The sequence below is a fragment of the Blennius ocellaris genome (assembly GCF_963422515.1).
Source record: "Blennius ocellaris genome assembly, chromosome: 16".
Taxonomy (NCBI): domain Eukaryota; kingdom Metazoa; phylum Chordata; class Actinopteri; order Blenniiformes; family Blenniidae; genus Blennius; species Blennius ocellaris.
The window spans coordinates 12,064,178-12,082,974 of record NC_137665.1 but is presented as its reverse complement, the minus strand read 5'-3'; the positions used below and the strand labels follow the sequence as shown (position 1 = coordinate 12,082,974).

At 38.4% G+C, this 18,797-nt stretch overlaps 2 protein-coding genes across 2 annotated transcripts; both read right to left on the bottom strand.

Annotated features, from left to right (window-relative positions):
- Positions 1-5,806: 5,806 nt before the first annotated feature.
- Positions 5,807-14,654, bottom strand: stxbp2 (syntaxin binding protein 2). Its single transcript, XM_080512078.1, has 19 exons — positions 14,604-14,654; positions 13,382-13,431; positions 13,221-13,302; positions 12,842-12,918; positions 12,685-12,760; positions 12,475-12,578; positions 11,905-12,053; positions 11,721-11,805; positions 10,991-11,121; positions 10,762-10,869; positions 10,358-10,415; positions 10,076-10,141; positions 9,601-9,681; positions 8,018-8,159; positions 7,785-7,891; positions 7,602-7,700; positions 7,442-7,527; positions 6,602-6,762; positions 5,807-6,511 (listed from the first exon to the last, which is right to left on the bottom strand). The coding sequence occupies exons 1-19, from the start codon at positions 14,638-14,640 to the stop codon at positions 6,432-6,434; spliced, it is 1,779 nt and encodes a 592-aa protein (XP_080368204.1). The 5' UTR covers positions 14,641-14,654; the 3' UTR covers positions 5,807-6,431.
- A 1,427-nt stretch (positions 14,655-16,081) lies between these two features.
- pet100 (PET100 cytochrome c oxidase chaperone) lies at positions 16,082-17,558 on the bottom strand. Its single transcript, XM_080511685.1, has 4 exons — positions 17,470-17,558; positions 17,208-17,294; positions 17,041-17,073; positions 16,082-16,578 (listed from the first exon to the last, which is right to left on the bottom strand). The coding sequence occupies exons 1-4, from the start codon at positions 17,494-17,496 to the stop codon at positions 16,489-16,491; spliced, it is 237 nt and encodes a 78-aa protein (XP_080367811.1). The 5' UTR covers positions 17,497-17,558; the 3' UTR covers positions 16,082-16,488.
- Between the last annotated feature and the right edge of the window lie 1,239 nt (positions 17,559-18,797).

Below are 18,797 nucleotides of genomic sequence, written 5' to 3'. Positions count from 1 at the left end.
TGGGCTTTCCTGGGGCTGGAACAACTTGGAGAGCAGTGCCTGGATTTATATCCTTTAGGTACAAGGTTTAAGTCTAAGGACAGGGGTCTGCCAGGTGCAGGACTCAGCGGGATCACAAGGTTATCTCCTGGGGCTCCAAGAGTTAAGAAGAGCTCTGGAAATGTGATTGGCTGACCGGAATTTTTCTTTCCCTGTCACAGAAAAATATTAAGTAGGTGTTGAAAGGATTTCTAGGATCATGTCAGTAAATGTAGGTTGTTAAACTGTACATCAAGCTGTTGCACAGCTTACCTGCTGTGGCGTGAAGCTCATGGATACCCTCAGCGTCACCTATACAAAAGCATCAAGTCATTGTTGAAAGTATTTGATTGATACTCGTGCAGCGTTTTATTCGGCAAAGCAGAAAAGGAATGGATGTCGATTAAAATGGAAGTGCTCCCCAAAATGTGTCTTCATCTTACGATGACAAAATACTTTAAAGCATGACAGCTACACTTTTTGATGACTTCATTACATAAATACTAGTTTGACAAATCACTCTACACATTTAATCACATACAAATACTTCTTTTTGTCACAGAATATTTCTTAAGGTAACCAAAATATTGGTAAATTCGAAGCACATTTTGGGACATTTACCTGACCAGGTGAATTTGACTCCTTCTCATATTCAGTTTCGGGGGTAAATGAGGCAGATTTCGGTATGCCTCTGGGAGAGCCCGTATCTGCGTAAGCCATTTGTGGTTGAGAGGTCGGTGTGGAATAGGTTTTCCTCGGAGTTGTCGGTGTACATTCAGCAACAGTGATGTGTGGTGGAATCGGCTTGTAGGAGAAAATCAAACATTGTTGAGATGTCAACTATTTAACTATACTGAATCATCATTTGTAAACAGATGGCAGTATATTTGGCACATATTCCAATGTTTTTTTTTTTCCTGTTTACATAGAAATGAAATCATATAATCATTTTCAATATCTACTAGTCAAAGCCATGTCCGAAGTTGGTGCTATGAAGGCAATATATTAGCTCAAACAAAAGGCGACTATGTCCAAGTATGGCATTATATACTATTGAAATAATCATACAGACAGTAACTGACAGAGTAGCTGACAGCTTTTCCCACATGCTGTTCAATATGTGACATTAAATAAAAAATTGAACTGCATGTAAACATGACATTATTCTTTAGGTTCACAATAGAAATCGTGTAATCGACTGAGGATTTCACCTTTGTCTTTTGATCCTTTTCATTTCTGTCAGAATTTCCGCTTATCCCTGGCAAAGTAGGAAGAGTGACACGCTGATCATCTAGCCGATGTGCCTGACTGGAGGCAATGATTTTGAAGAACGAATCAGCTTCTGCACCTGTTACAGACAGTAAAGAGTTATTTCAGACATCTAAGGGACAGACAACACATATTCGACCTTGTGGTATATTTCTTCTTGCTCTGACCAATGGGTATATTATTTAAAGCACTTCCATTGTGCGTAGGTGTGGCAGGTGTACTTCTGCTGGGTTGTAGGGAGCAACGTTGTTCGTCCATACGCCCCCTTTGTGCATGACTGATCATTTTAAGGAACTTTTCCTGATCTGCCAGAGAAGCTTCCTGGAAAAAAATCAAAAGAAACATATTTCAGATTCAACATTTGAAAGGACTGTAGTGGATCATTGGTAAGAAACCACGAGAAATACAACCTGCTGATGAAGGTCAGCTTTGGCACGGTTTAAGGAGGCAGACCGCTGCAGTTTTCCAGACGTATCTGAAATAGGATGCCCTTTGGGCTGAACAGATGGGGTGCCTTGATTCTGAAAGATATGAGGTGCTGAACATCTCTGTTCATCCATTCTCGAGCCCTGTGGGAATCAAATATGACCCTGTAATATCTCATCAACGTGGACGACTTCTGTGTGCACATTGCATGACAAAATGTCAAAAACTGTTGACAGTTGGTTAGATTAGTTAATTTTTTTAAAGCTAACCTGTACTCTGGAAACCATGTAACACAAGTAGCTTGCATCCTTGTCAGCCGTAGACGACGTCGATGCAGTGCCACCGTTCTGTATTCCTGGTAATGAAGGAAGAGTAACTCGCTGGTCATCAAGCCGTCGGCCTTGAGAGTTGGCCAGCAAGTTAAAAAACTTTTCAGATTCTGGGGAAAAAAAACAAGAACATTCAATTAAAAATTGTTACTCCAATTTAAATATGCAATGTATGAGAAAATGCGTGACAAAAGGAAAATAGGACAGCCAACATGCTTGTTTTCTGACCTTGTGGCACGTTGGCCTGATTAGACTGGTGTTTGGGTGTATGCTGTGGACTGGCATTCAGGACACATCGCTGCTCATCCATTCGTCCACGCTGGGAGTGGCTCATTATGGTCATAAAGTTTTTCTGATCAGCTGAAGTCATGGTCTGCATGTGGAAAAAAAAAAAAAAAAAGAAATGCTATCAAACACAAATTAACTTAATCAATGTTTCTTGTAAAGCAATTTACCTCCAGGGATAGTAACAGGAGTGCATACCTGTTTTTGAGGTGTGTTGTCTTTTCCTTTTGATCTGTTCATATCTGAAGGGTTGAAGGAGGATGATCGTAATGGGCCTGTACCAGATGCAGATACGGTTGAAACTTGAGGCAGCGAACACCTTTGATCATCCATTCTGGAACCCTAGAAATACGTATAGGCAGGACTTCTCAGCATTTTGGTTTTTTTTTATATTTTAATTTTTATTGTTTCCCTCCTACAAGTCCACAACATATTTTCTCAGAATTTTTCAAAATGTTGGCGCATTATGTTTCACAGGACAAGAGTGTAGTCTTCTGTTGGGTCCAAAATTGCACAACATTCAAATTCACAGCCAATGAGTTTGGCTCTATACAACGTCATTGTAACGTGTTTGAAAAATTTGCTTGGAAAGCACTAACCTGGACTTTGGAAACCATGTAACATAAGTAGCTTGAATCTGCAGCAGTTTTGCCATTGTCATTTCCTAACCCTGGCAAAGTTGGAAGGGACACCCGCTGGTCATCAAGCCGTTGACTTTGAGTGTTTGCCAAAAGGTTGAAGAACACTTCAGGATCCGAGCCTACGTGAAAAAGCCAAATAATAAGAAACTGTAATGAATTTAATAAAGAAAACTATTTTACTTGGATTTGGAAATGATAAAGAACGATAAAAAACATAGAGAGACATGAACAAAGCGAGCTGTACGTATCATTCACCTGAGTTTGATGTACTTGCAGTGGGCTTCCTGTCTGAGTGCTTGGGCGTGCAGGGAGCACTCTTGCTTGGATCGAAGGAGCAGCTCTGGTCCTCCATACGTCCACGTTGCCCTTGGTTTATCATATTAATGAACTTCTGTTGTTCATCAGGTGATTCTGCCTTTTTGGAAAAAGTAGCATTTAGATTTGATAAGCAAGTAAAATTGAACGAACATGTTTTGGGTTTTTTTTGTGTGTTGTTTTTATGTTTATAAACCTGGTCAAGAAACTCAGAAAATCACAATTGCTGAATTCAAAATGAGTTTGCAAAAAAGATGCAACCTCTATGGAACTGGAGCGGGCACGCTGAATAGGAACCTCCAGTTGGTTTCCAGCTCCAGATGCATTCTTCCTGTCGAGATCTGGAGTACTCGCAGTCACAGAGATCTGAGGTGCAGAGCCATGGTGGTTATTAAATCCAGGTTCCTGAGAAAATGCGATATATTTTGCTATAGATTTCATTCAGTAATCACACCAACACTACAAGAGTGTACATACAGGCACTTTCAAATACCTTATAGTTAAATGCAGGTAATGACAACTTAACATCTGGGCTTTCACCCAATATGGTTGAGTCTGTGAAGAGAAGAAATTAAACAATCAGCATTTAGTTTACACTAGGAGATAGTAGTTGCAGATAATATTAACACAAACCCAACCTGTCGGGGTTGTTTGTGGCTTTTTAACAGGATTCAACGAGCAGCTTTGGTCCTCCATTCGCCCACGCTGAGAATAACTCAGAATGTTCAAGATCTGCTCCTGTGCTGCACTTCCCTGGTGAACATTGAATAAAAGTGTAAATACTTTCATGAACAGAAAATGTTTTCCACCTGAAGATTACAGTAGCACAGCAAAAGTCCAACACAAATGGAGATGAATCAATTCAAAACATGAAATCCAAATCTGGATACATTTTGTCATAGTGTGTTATATGTCGGTAATACTTTGTGTTGCTCCTTCTTCATTAGTTAATCATTTATCACGACCATATATCTACTTCATTTAACTACTTTTGGATGACCATGCATATATATGGATATATAAATAATTAATAAATCTATACGTGTAAATGAACAAAGCAAATGAAATAATACACATTTAGTAATTTTCAAAAGAATCCTACCAGTTCAGTATCAGGAGCTTCTGATTTTGAGTCCACATCAGCAGCAGACATCATGAAAAATAAAGTTTTCAAAAATGAAATACAAAGATGAAAGTACAAGAGACAGCACTACAAAAAAAAGCACTATCTGTTGCAGGGGAATCCATATAATACTTCCTCAGCAAGATGGTTCTGTTATGGACGTGAGGATACAGACTGATGCGACACCAAATGTGCACTGGATATGTCTAGGTAGAAGGGTTTTAAACAGAACTAAGTCCATTGCCATTAAGACCCCAGGCAGTGCCCAGTTCTTAATATTCCCATGTGTAATCCCAGATGAAAACATAATCCGTATCATAGAGAGGGATGATCTTTTTCACTGGTTGGTGCATATATTCTTCCTTTTGAACTGACACTTTAGTTAAACTTTATGTTTATACTTTAAAATATCCCCTCGATTGTCTTTACATGGTGGAAGAGTATGTGCACAGATCACACTGCTGAGATGAACAAGTACAAGACATCAAGACTAAAACTTACCAGAAGATAAATTTGTCTTAAAAAAAAAAAAAAAAGATTTTACTTTTGAATAAATAATCCATCAATCCATCCATCCATCCTCTATACTGCTTATACTGTTCAGGGTCACAGTGCACTGGAGCAGATTGCAGCTTACTATGGGTGAGGTCAGGATACACCCTGGACAGGTCGCCAATCTGTAGAACCGTTAAAAAAAAAAAAAAAACTACCAGATGGAAGAAACCAAAATAAGAATGTGTGAATGAATCAGGATGAAACTGGACCGCTTATAGGTGAACTTAATCAAAATGTAATCCAAGACTCACATCCATTCACACCTGAGGGCTATTTAGTGTCACCAATCGACATCACATGGATGTTTTTGGACAGCGGGAGGAAATCCAAGTACCCGGAGGAAACCCATGCACACAATGGGAGAACATGCAAGGGCTTGTAAACCTGTTTAAGTAATATATTACAAAGACAGTCTTACTTTGGGATTAGCGTGTTTTACAAGTTTTCATACGAGTCATTGACATTAACTGGAGTACAACTGTCACAGCCAGAAAAAGACTCACAAAGGCTTTTAGATGGGAGCAAACTGGATCGAACTCCAGCGAGTATATGAAAGGGGACAATTGGAATAAGTTGCTAATTCACCACAGAACATGCACAAGCAGACGCACTCCTACAGTCAAGCTTCGACTCACCAACAAACCTAACAAGCGCGTATTTGAATTGTAGAAAGCCCCAGTAACAAGAGAAAGGCCAGTCACTGGAAGAACATACAAATTCATCACAGAATGCAAATACAGATTTTCTTTCTCTCAGGCAAGAGTGCTAACCATTACACACCAATAAAGTCTTATTCAATAAAATTTAAATGAAGACTGACAGTGGGAAAAAAATAAAAGGCATGATTTGAAGTGACCATTATACTTTTATTACTTATTTAACAACAAAGAAACAAACAACAACCACACTTGCTCCCAGAAAATATATTAATCAATGTATGTGATAAATGTGTAACATTTTAGAACACAGCAGTTGAGACATTTCATCTGTCAATGACTTTTCTGAGAAAATAAAAAGGTACCTGGAAGGATATATGTTATATGCACAGAAAACATGTCAACTTTAACTCGAATAAGACATTTGGTGCAATAATATATGTATATGCATTTTATGTATTGTAGGAATGATGCAACTTCTAAATGCAGAATTAGGCAAATCAGATACATGGTAACAAAATAGATTTCAATAACAATAGTGGAATGATCTTTATATTAAAGTCTAATTACATATTTAAATATAACTTTAATCATAGGCAGTATACAACGACATGATTCACAACAAACAAGTCCTTCAGAAATACAATAAACAATCAACAAATGTTTCCTTTAATGGCTACAAACTCTTCATTTATCTTTGGATGCAAGAGATGTGAAGAAAAAAAAAAAAAGAATACCAGCAACCAATCATCTCAATGAAAGTATAAACCCATATTCCAGTGTCTACTTAAATTGTTCTAGCAGATCAAACTATTTAACAATCAGGATTAGGAACTTGGTCCAGACTCTTCAGGTCATCCAGGAAGCTGGTTGGAGTCAGGATGTGGGAAGACCCTGTGAAACAGAAAATAATGTCTACATTTTAAAGACATCCCAGTCTTGAAAGAAACGACCGTTTTGACATTTTCAATAACAATTACTTACCGATCAACACTTCCCATTTCCCAACAGTGCCTTGGGTAACTTCATAAGCCGAGCGCATCTCCGAGTGCGACACACCCCCGATCACGAAAACGATGAGCCGAGGGCCAGAACGATACTCGGTTGGAGATTTATTTTTGTGCCAATGTCCAAAACGTGCACTACTGCAAAAGAATACAATGATTGAACAAGCAATTAAAGATAATGCCTACTGTCGCGTAACATTTTTTGTTATTGGATGATCATCCATAACAATTTCAAACAGTAATTGTCAGAAGTGTTGTGAAAACATTGATCATTAATGTGCAGGTAGAATTTTAAAAACACAGCTCAAATAAATACTTATGAAACTGCTACGTCTGTTTTTGGACAGCCTGCTGATACTTCAGTGTTACTAATAATGACTACTCATCCTTAATTCTGCACTTTGCTTAAAAGGAAGCAGGCGAGTATTGTGCATTATGCAGATTATAAGTGAACCCAGTGGTTTGTATAAGCACCATCATTATAATAGGAATCCCACGGGGCATTAAAAACTATTCTTAGCAAAACTGACCTAATTTCACCTTTTTTTTTTAATAAACTCAAGCCCACTTTGTCAAGAGCCTGACTTCAACCCTGGAGCAGGGATAAAAGCTTCTATTTGACAACATCATCTGTCTGCTATTTATTATATCAGTTGCTTTAAATAACAAAAACAAAAACAGTCAAAGAAGAAAATACATAAACATTAAACGTATTGTTTTTCATATTAGCTCTCAAGATTTTTCAGTATGTATGTGTTGACTGACCTCTGATAAACTAAATGAAGGGTATGAATTTCTATTTGTTTTCACAACCAACCTGACTGCAGTCTGTGTTGTGTTGACGGGGGCAGGATCAGCGATGAACGGCCACTGCTTTCTGTCCAGTTTGTCTTCTATGACGTTCTATAATACATCAGCAGATACAATAAAAAAAAAAAAGCACAACTTACAAACCTGTAACTGCTAGTCATACATACCTCCATGACGTCCTTGATGACGGGCGTCCACCTCGAGAGCTGGTATGTGCTCTCTGTGCGCTGCTTGCGCTCTGGTTGTGCTTTCCCTGCATTGCGGCCCTGAGATGCGGTGTATGTGACACAGGTCAGTAAAGAGCACCACCACAGTGACACTGAAGTCAAACCTATGCCAGATGTACGTACCCCCTCTATGATGTTACAGCCCAGGTTCTGCAGGTTGGTAATAAGGTTGCTGTCAGACTGGATGTTTGCATGCTGGATGAGCTTAGCCAGGTTCTCCTCGCCGATGCCTGCAAAGACATCCAGACTGTTAAACCAACTGTGAAAGCCTTAAGATCATTTGATGTCGTGTTATTCATAAACCCCCCCCCCCAAAAAAAACACGAGGGAATTACCAGAAACAGAATCGCACACACCTTTTTTCTTGTGAAATATGTACAGCAGTATGATACGGAGTTTGTCGTAAGCCTCGTTTTCATTGTTCAGCAGCACCGGAACAATGCTCTTCATCGCGTCTTTGAGGTTTTCCCCTTCGGCATTTTCTCCCATTGCAAGGTCCTGTGAAACATCCATCTGGTTAAATATTACCTGCTGCCAAGCTTTTAATCATCAGCTCAGGTCTGCTGACAACCAGCATACAAGGCAGCTGACAAGGAGAGGCATGTTGTCCTCACACCGTGCTTTTTCCAAACGTGATTCCTTTATGATCACTTTGACATCCATGAGTGGCAGGGACAACGTGATCATGCTTTTTTTACCCCCCCTGGTGAGCAACAAACTGTCCCACACTGTCGAGTAAGTTTCCAGGGTTACATTTCTCATGAAGAAATGATGTCAAAGAAAGAAGAAAATAGTGCCGACTTATGTTTAGCTTTGGGATTTGCCTGTAATGCATTGCTGTCCAAACAATTCATACTCGGCATTGCATTGTGTTTGTCGTAATCCTTGTAGAGGCCACTCACCAACAATAATTTTGGTGAGCCACTGAAGGATCACTTCATCTCTGACATTACAGACATGAACTGGGTAGCCCAAACAATGTGGAACACTTAAATGGTTGCTGAACCGAGAACTGTGGCTGTTTGAACTGCACTGAACATCCTGGAGCCAAAACATGCCCGTTGGATTAAAGAAGCAGCTTTCAGACATGCTGACAATCCATTAATGCAGCCGAGTGATCTACCCGCACAAAAAGGCCCATTAACACTTGGATCTCATAAGACTGCAACTGTGTGTAGCTTATCATTTCACATGCGCTTGTGACTGATTGGGACACGAGACTAAATGTGGCCGAGCTGTTCAGGGAGACAAAGCATGTCTGGCACATACAAACACACTGCCGTTTGGCACTGCCTTGGACTGTGGCATTAGCCCAGGTTCTTTCTGCCGAAAAGGATTTCCACAGTCGCAAGTGGCTCATGTGTGCTATCAAATGCATTTACACTCAGAATAATGACATAACAGCTTCCTCTGCATTTGTGTTGATACATAGATGGTGATGTCCGGTCCCAAGCTTCTTATGCAATATTACGATTATGAGTCTCCATTAAACATCACCACACCACGGAAAATACCCCAGAAGTGCTATTAATAAAGACCCTACCACATTGAGGTCACTTAGTGTTCAGAGAGAGTGGAATAGAGTAATTCCATGTCATACATTCTCTCTAAGATACTTAGTGTCAATGTAACACAGTGGGACATTTCAGTTGATACGCTGCAACATAAAAGCGAGACTCGCAGGTTGTTTGGCAACAATGCATGAGCAGACAGATCAAAAAAATTATAAAGACCACAAGGTCATTTACTGGAGACTTAAGCTCAATGGATCAAGACAACATCGGTTTGTAATTATATCTGCAATGTACATGACAACCACAAAACCAGATTTTAATATTATAACAATCATCTTTTTTCATTTGACTGTAAAAACTAATAGCAAACAAAAAGTGTCAACAAAAGTTATCATTTCAGTAAGTCCATCCGCAAAGTTACTGACCTGCTCCACTTCACAGAGTTTATCAAGTGTGGCCTTGAACTTCTTCATGCAAGCTTCGGCAAGGTGCAAGTGAGTCGAGTACTGTGAATGAAAAGTCATGAAGACTCATGATTAATTCTGTTGTAAAATATTTTGACAGACGACCTCTACGACAGAAGCTTTATGAAGCAGGTATACATACAAATAAGAGATGGGAGATTTATTTATATGATGGACAGTCAGTGTATAGGCATATTATTGGGAATATTGTCAATTTTTAAGTTCAGTGTAGCCAAGACTAATGGAATACCAAAATAAAAATGCATAGTCTGTCTAAACAGCATAGCATTTTATTAAAAAAAACATGTTCTCTTAAAATTAGGTACGAATCCAAAGGAATAATTCACTACTGTCTCCAGTGTACATCAATGACTTTCCAACAGAAACAACATATTCTGAGATAATGACATGGAACTCTTTTGTTTGGCTCACTCACCATGCTCAGCTCTTTCTGATACTGCGGCATCTTCTTCAACATCTGTGACAGATCCTTTATGTTGGCCTGAAATGAAACGATGTTTACAAAAATCTGTTAGAATCATTGCGACAGACTGGCGACCTCCCCAGGGTGGAACCCTCCCCTCGCCCACAATAGGCTGGGATCAGCTCCAGCACCCCGCGACCTTAAACTGGATAAGCGGGAAAGAAGATGGATGTGTGCGTGTTAGAATCATCTTTTCGTTGTATTGGGGATGAGTGAAACGCCTGAAGCACTCACATTGTCCGTGCACATTCTCTTGCTCTCACAAAAGGTGCGCAGAAGCTCAGTCACCTTCCTGCAACGATAAGTTGAGAATATGATCATTGCTCAGCGAACAATCACTACTGTCACAAATTTTTAAGAAAGCTACTCAAGTGCTTTATGTTTTTGTAATGATTTAACCCACATCTTTCCACCAAGAACATTGTGGTTTATTCTAACTAAAATAACTTTCCTCCAGTCTCTCAACACTTCATTTCTTGCATTTACAAACTAAAGCGCTTAAGCACAACAGTGCTGACATGAATTATGCATGAAATGTTCAGTTTTGTTTGTGAACACTACTCCCCAAGAATTGTTGAAAATGACAAGGAAAGCTTGACATTAAATAAAAAAAAAAAAAAAAGTTGTGGAAAACTTACTTGGTGACATCAGCGATGTGCATATGCCTGAGTTGAACCCAGAGCTCATCATCTTCATCCAGTAAAACTTCTCTTTCCTTTGCATTTCCAATGCCAGTTGTCTGATAACTTAATATTGAAGAGGTACAGTGTTACCACCAATTAGTATTAAGAAATTAAATGTAAAACACAGCACAGAAACCCCCCAAAAAAAGCAAATGAGCTCATTTGGAATTAAGGTGCAACTCACGTATAAATATCTTGTTTGATATCGAGCAAGTCGTAGGCCATTGCTTGGAAGGTCAGCTCATGGAGAATAGGCGAGATTGGGTCAAATCCACGATCAACAATCAGAAGCTGAGATCGAGCCTTATCTGGACCCTAAAACAATTAGCATTCGGTTTACATTATTAAAAATGACGGCTCGTTTTTGCTTCACGTTACTATGAAAACACAATGTGGGCAGCAACAACACGCACACGCACACGCACACGCACACGCACACGCACACGCACACGCACACGCACACGCAAGTTAGACAGACATGCAGTGCACTTTGTGAAACTGTCATACAGAGGAGCTCATTTTCGTGGGAGGATGCAGCATAAGCCAGTGCTTGCACACAGTTGCAAAGTCAAAGAAATAGAAACTATAGTAAAGAGAGAGAACAATAATACATGCCTGTTCAGACCCATCTCAGGAGTGAGGAAATTGTAAGCTAAGGAAGATGGAAAAAGAAAACCAGAGGGAAAAGAAAGAAACAATCCGGCCAAGTGTGAGAAAAATAAACATAAATGAAAGGGGAAATCACAGAAAAGTGTACAACCTATGAAGAGTAAGAGTTGGAGAACCCCGCATGAAACTTGCTCCCTTATTCAGAAAAGACAGTTTACAAATACAAGCAGTAAGAATAAGGACAAATTACTTCCTTAAAGCAAAAGATTGTATTTGGAGTGTGTGAGAGTGGTTGGGGTCTTTACCTCTCCCATGCTTGGGTTGTCTGCCTTGTGAGCAGTGAGTCGCTGGTAAACCTCTTCAGCCAATCTGGCATTCTCCTCGGGCCCCCTGACAAAAACAAAGAAATGCAACTTCATCAGCATCCGAATCAGCAGATCGATTTAGCAGTTAACTAACTACGAAGACTTTTCAGAAAGGTCTCAGTACTTCCGGTAACGGACAGCTGGGTACTCTTTAAGAGTGTCGCACAGGGTTGCAATCTGCTCTGCCAAGCTTTCAATCATTTTGTCTCGGTTTTCATTCGGTTTCGAACTGTAGAAGGAGTACAGGGAATTTGGGTGATCCAGGGAGAACACCTGCAGGCGAGAGAAGAGGGGGTGAATCTTTATCTCATTTTGGTTCATTCGCTAAAAATCCAACATGTGTAGTTTTTTGTTTTTTTTTCATTATCTGAGAAAATGTAGTTGGAAATCTGATGATTACACTAAAGAAAAGACAAGAAATTGCTTTTGGCTTTTATGCAAGTTAAATATTTAAGCTATGTTTTTTTAGGTTTAAAAACTCACTACTTGAGTGCAGTTTTACTTTAAGTGTTGAAATAAATTTGTTTCGACAATTGCTGACATTAAAAGAAACCTGATCAGATTGAACAGACAAAATCAGTGACGACAAGTAATGAAAACCATGAAAATAAATCATTGGAAAATAAAATCCAGAAGTGTATAACAACTGTATGTTAGCTTAATAAGTTATTATTAGGTTAAGATAATTCCTCACCTGAGACTCGTATGGCAAGAACGCAACATTGATCTCTTTTAAGGTCTTGACAACCTTGGAAACTCTGGACCTTCCAATCTCAGCAAAAAGGGCATCTGGGCAAGCTGAGAGTATAATCCAGAAAGTTATCAAATTAACTCAATATATACTTTTGTACACCGTACAAAATACTGACATGTTTGCTCAATATAGGGACATTTTCAATCTTACTGTCAGTGAAGAAAATGTGGGCCGCTTTGTAAGTGAAGGCGGCGTCTTTGAAGTCATTAATAAGGGCACGAACTGACTGTAATCACAAATATTTAAAATTGAGAATGTACGATGAACACAGAGGTGTAAGTTTAAATGATCTGAAGAAAAGGCGGACCTTCTCCACAGGAGAAATCAAATAAATGGCCTCCAAACTGGAGATGGGCTCCCTGCGCTTGTTGATATCCTCCACAACTGGAAAAAAAAAAAGAGATGAATGAGACCTCAATTTGACTTGAATAACACTTATACAAATAAAACATTACTATCATAATCTGGTAAAAACAAAAACAAAAAACCAGTGAAAATATGCTTAGCAAAGCTTTTCCCAGGGTACAATTTGCATCTTTATTTTATTAAAATTAGCGATCATTTATGCTCAGAGGTGTTGCAGTTGTAGCCAAAGTATAATTTTTGGCCAATATAAAAACAATATAATATAATATAACATGGGTACTCAAACAGGATTGAAGGCTACCAATTAAATTATTACTTACTGGTAACCCCTTCTGCCAAAATGTCAGACATCTTGCAGCAAGAGGACAGAATGCGCATGCTCATATGATCCACAATGAGAACCTAAAAAGCAACAAAATGTAAACAGTTCAAATATTGAACCTTAAAATCGGAAGACTTCAGAAAACCGGCGAATGTTTACCCTCCATTCTCCATCCTTCTTGACACTTTTGATGACTCCATTGAGGATTTCTATAGGGGGAAATGATAAAGAGCAATATATAACAATTAAATAAGTATCAGTCACTTCTGAGAAAATATGCCCAAAATGTTTTTCTTTGAAAATAAGATGGAAGTAAGAATTCTGACACGACTTTATAATACAAGTGATAAACAAGTGTGATATATGTGTAAAGCTCTCAGTCAGAAACTATAACATTTCTACGAATTGCATATTTTGCAGATGTATTTATAAATTCAGTCACGTCCATACAATGACGTGGAATCATAATGTTAAGACCACACTGCTTGAATAAAGTGCAATATTATTGGCCATTCCCTGTAGTTTGTCAGCATACACACGGACTTATTATTACCCAAATTGTGCCCATTGTCCATGAACTGTGACAGTGTTACAACTATTGTGCAAATCAAAAGTCATTTTTATCACTATGATCATTTCCCAGGGGAGAAATTTAGAGTCTTTGGCACCAGGCTACTTCAACCTCCCTAAGCCAAAGGGCTTGCTTTGGCTCTGTATTGAATATACTGGCTATTTCTTGATCAGCACATTTGCCAGTACTTTTAATAGTCCGCATAAGCAAAGGGTGTGGATAGGCATATCAAAATGAAGAAGTAAACTCATCTGATATCTTAGCTCCACTTCCTTGTTGACGCCTCAAGATAAACAACTTTAATAAAGGTATCATCAATGTATGTGGCCATCTGTGTGACTGGCATTGCAGATTATTGAAATGGGACATCTTTAAGTGACTAAAGTAAATAACCAACAGAAGATGTGCCTTTGTTTACCTGCACCAGAGAGTAAATACCTCAGCTGATGGGGCAGTTACTTCCTTTAATATCAGCTAACTAGCATTAGCCTCAAACTTGTGATTTAATGTCACGACAGTCAACCTCACATATCACACGAAACAAGCCATCGAAGTGTTTCCTTCACATAAAAACGACGCATCTCATGACATCCGACATGTTAAAAACGACATCTGGTCTTTGACGACATCGGCTCTTTTAGTGGGAGTGAAGCAGGAAGGAGCAGGTTGGCGAGCCGACGCCATAGTTCCTATTCCAACAACTTGAGCGTCACTTCAACAAGCGGCTTCACTCTTATCTTATCTCCTCCGATGTTTCAATCGTGGCAAACTTCTGTATGAAAAACAAGTGACAACAAATGTTTCACTTACTCTCTCCAACGACCGCCTTTAGTCCACCCGGGGCCATCTTGACTTGCAAGTCGGGTGGAGGGACGGTCACTTCCTTATATTTGCTTCAAGCTCGACTTCTGACAGCGGGATGACGCCATCTGGTGTCAATTGATGGTACTGCAACCGTCCGATTCACAGCCTGAATCCATTCAAAACACGCTCTCCAGTTAATTTTCAGGATTAAACAATGCGGGCAAATACACCGTCTATAACCATCCCTCAATTTCGATAGCTTTGTGTCCATCGCATCATAGAAATTCCTGTAGCAGTTCACATCTTTCATAAAGAATGGCACTTGAGAAATGGAAATAGTTGAGGGGACGAAGTAGCTGTTGTTCTCGTCTGTGACATCCAGCTGGCCACTGTTCATCACCAAAGATATTTGAGAGTATCAAATGGTGAGTCTTGGGGAAAGACATGTCGGCACTTCAATGTGCTGGCTGAAAGCTTCAGCAGTTGTTTGCTTATTGTAGGGACACTTCCAAAATGTGCCCGAACAAGAGGACACATATTCATACTTCAAGGGGAATCTCACATTGGACCTCATCTGAGTGGGATCCTGCTTTAATGTTTGGTCCTTGTGAATGTAATTATTCTCAAGGATGTGAAGACAGGCAGGGCCCCTTAATCAAAGCAAGACAACCCATAAGGTTGCAGTAAAGTGTATTAAGTCCTGCGAATGAAAAACTGTTCTGATATTAACATGTTCTGTGCCCACTCATTTTAGAACAGATGATTTTTCTACAATTTCACAAAAAATGCTTCTGTAGTGCTAACCTGTGACTTGCTTCATAAATTAACATACAGTAAGCAGAGCCTAAACAATTCACCAAGTTGCTATGGATGGTACAAATGATAGAATGTGAGTGGTGAACATGAGACAATACTCATACCAACACACCATGGAAGAGAAATGATACAAGTTTATAAGCAACAACTTAAACCGTCATGCCATAACCCCCCATCATGAGAGCTTGCTCAGTTGGAAGCGCAGCACTGCCATCTAAAGACAGGGATTTTAAATTACTTTCCATAACGAACAATTTTAATATGAGCACAAAGTGATCACACCTTAGTGATAACAGGACTCCATCAGAAAGGTACTGTTCTTGTCATGAAGCCTGCTGGTGTATCATGCTGTGAAGATTGGTTACTTCAATGAAAAGGCTTGTGAAGAATAAGACTCACTTATGACACACAAACAGCTACATAACACAAAGAAACTCAGCTGTTTATTAATGAGCTGGATATTTAATTTAACAGGGAAAAAAAGCCAAAATATTTTCAATATGAACTTGAGAGTTTTTGTTGCTACAGATAGTTTTTATAAATATTGTTTTGAAGTGGACACTTACCATGTAAGATTTTTCTTGTTTTATTTTTTGTATTTACTCAGATAAATCTGTAAATCTTTTAGTTTTTACAAGCCATTATTTCTACCTGTTGGTATGTGTAAATGGGCTTAATCAAACACACACAACACATGAAAAAAAAACCACACATCACATTTATGGACACAACTTAGAAAGAAAATTTAAAAAATCAAACAAAATATACAATGCAAAATAATTTAGGACACTCACTGCAAAACCAACTGATAAAATATTTAGACCTTTTAACAGTCACATACTGTGTGAAAAATTTGCATGAAAATATACATGATTTTTCATAAGCATCAGTAAATCTTGTAAAAAAAAAACTAAAAAAAAACTCCAGCACATCTTCAGGATGTGTCCTCTTGAGAATGTTTCCACAACCGTGTTATTTTTCTCGTTCACCAGGTTTTCTTGCTCCCAAAACACATGGTTGCATAATCCTTCACAGGTGGTGCAGGGAAATTAGGCACAACTTTTACACACGATCCTCAGTTTTCCGACTCTGAAGCCAGAGCTTTCAACATCCGCTGCTCCTTACGAACACGCACTCGCTCTTTGAAGTCCTCCAATTCTTTCCTCTAAAAATATTGAAAGTAAAGAACAACAAAATGCATTTTGTTATGAGAATGTTTAAAAAAAAAAGTGCAAAATAAAAAAAAGCAGACATTATTGAAAATTCTGTAATTTATGAATACAAAGGCTGGAAGATAATCGAAGGTATAAACATATTGGGCCAGAGGTAATTGTGATGGATAGTCTGATGAAAACAATTGAGCTGTTACACCAGTCAGGTTTTGAGAGAACATTTCCTGAAAAATATTCATAACAGTACCTAATACACGACTATATTTTTTTGTTTTCGAAGTTTTCACTGGTGGAGAAGCATTTTAATGTCGAGGAGAAAATAACTCAATGCAGACAATGGAAAAACATTTGTTTGTGAATTAAGTAATTTTAATTAAATAATTTTCTGGGTTAGTGTAATTAGTGTGTGTGTGTGTGCGTGTGTGTGTGTGTGTGTGTGTGTGTGTCACACTGACCTGCAGTCCTTCCTCAGGTGGGAAGATTTCCCTCTGGATGACCAAAAATGGCAGCAATTGTGAGAAATATGGAGACAATGGTATTAAAAATAATTAATTATAGTGGATGGGGGGGGGGGGGGGGGGGGGGCACAATGATTTGTCACAACATAAAAAGCATAACAGACCTTTCTCTTTACTATGTACTCCTCGAAATACTCTGCTTGGTTTGAGATCCAAAACATGGCCACGGGAAAGGATAGATACAGCATCATCTGCTCAAAACAAACACAAATACTCTTACAACAGAGAATCGAAGTAACACCAGCTCATTCTGAATCCGTAATAACCAGATCACAAACGAACCACGTGAAAATTTGGACAGATGCAAAACTTAAGATCAACACGTCTTCGACGTTAATAAAATATTATTAAAAAGGCAATACTTACACGAAACACTTCGATTTTAACTCCCATCTTTACATAAACCAGCCACAGTAAATTGTTACTTAAACTTCGATCATAACCAAGGACCTTCAAATCACTTCCGGGTTTCCGAAGCCGCGACGCATGCGTCACTGGAGGCGGAAATAAATAATCACGTTTTTTTTTGTTTTTCTTGTTTTGTTTTTGTTTGTTTTTTTAAACATGCTTCGTTTGTTTTATTATTACTCTTGTTATTTTTATGAGCATGTTAAAGTAACAAAGTATTTTTATGGCGATTTGTTTGATTGACTATATTGTGAATCACATGTTGTCCACTGGGAGGCTCTCAACCACACTTGACCAGATGTGTATTTCTCAATGAATAAAGGATGTTTCTGCGTCTCACAAACAAAAAAGGATCTTATCAACGTATATTTTATTTGCTTTTTAAATAGTCGGATTCTCTTTTTTGTGAAATTAAAACAACGAATTTGGATGAGAATTACGAGTGCCCCACAATGATTTTGAGCACTACAGCTCTTGCAGTTTTTACAGAAATAATTAGGTTGACATTTTTTATAAAACCTCAGTCCATTTACAAAATAATGTATGGATAACAAACAAACTACATAACAAACTATTTTAAAGAACAATCATTTGGATTAATGAAGAAAAATGGTGAAATCCTCCCCAAAAATAGAATCAGAAAAACCTGAGTCGCTGTGAAAGAATGAATAAAACTCAGACACTATTTTAAAAGATTTCTCCATGAATTAGGATAATTGGAAATATTGTTGATTATCATAGTTTTTGGATTATCTATCTGACTGGTGGCGAAAATAGGGTCTTGAAATTATTCTTAAAACTAATATAAGTCACAGGGCGTGACTCTTGCTCGCATATGGTTTAAAGCCATTTCGCATTTCATGATATGTGTGGTCATATAAATCAGATGTTCTTGGTCCACATGCATACTGTATTTATATTCTGTATATTTTCTCTCCGTTATTATTGTTTGGCAATATACACTCATCGCAAAACACAAGATAATATATGTAGAAAACCAAACAGATAAAAAGATATAAAAGGAAGAGGCTGACAACAATATTCACATCATTCTTTTTCTCCATGCATTACAAAAATGGAACATATTGGCATAGTTCCTTATGAAAAGCATGGACATTTGTTTTTGTTTTCCTTATCTATTTTGTGTGTATAGAATTTCCCAGTAATTAAAATTGTGCTAATGGCCAAATCATGAATGGAACCTTTAACAGGTCCAAACAATTTTCAAACTTGCAAAACACTCAGCTGCGCCAGTCTACCCAAAAACGAATTACTAAATGTGCAGT

Excerpts from the sequence above, each read along its gene's own strand:
- pet100 (XM_080511685.1), bottom strand. The coding sequence starts at position 17,496 with ATGGGAGTTAAAATCGAAGTGTTTCGT. Across the intron at positions 17,295-17,469 it reads TTAAAATCGAAGTGTTTCGT|ATGATGCTGTATCTATCCTT; the intron begins GTAAGTATTGCC and ends TGTTTTGAGCAG. Across the intron at positions 17,074-17,207 it reads AGTACATAGTAAAGAGAAAG|AGGGAAATCTTCCCACCTGA; the intron begins GTCTGTTATGCT and ends TTGGTCATCCAG.
- stxbp2 (XM_080512078.1), bottom strand. The coding sequence starts at position 14,640 with ATGGCCCCGGGTGGACTAAAGGCGGTCGTTGGAGAGA. Across the intron at positions 6,763-7,441 it reads ACAACACAGACTGCAGTCAG|TAGTGCACGTTTTGGACATT; the intron begins GTTGGTTGTGAA and ends ATTCTTTTGCAG. Across the intron at positions 6,512-6,601 it reads GAAATGGGAAGTGTTGATCG|GGTCTTCCCACATCCTGACT; the intron begins GTAAGTAATTGT and ends TCTGTTTCACAG.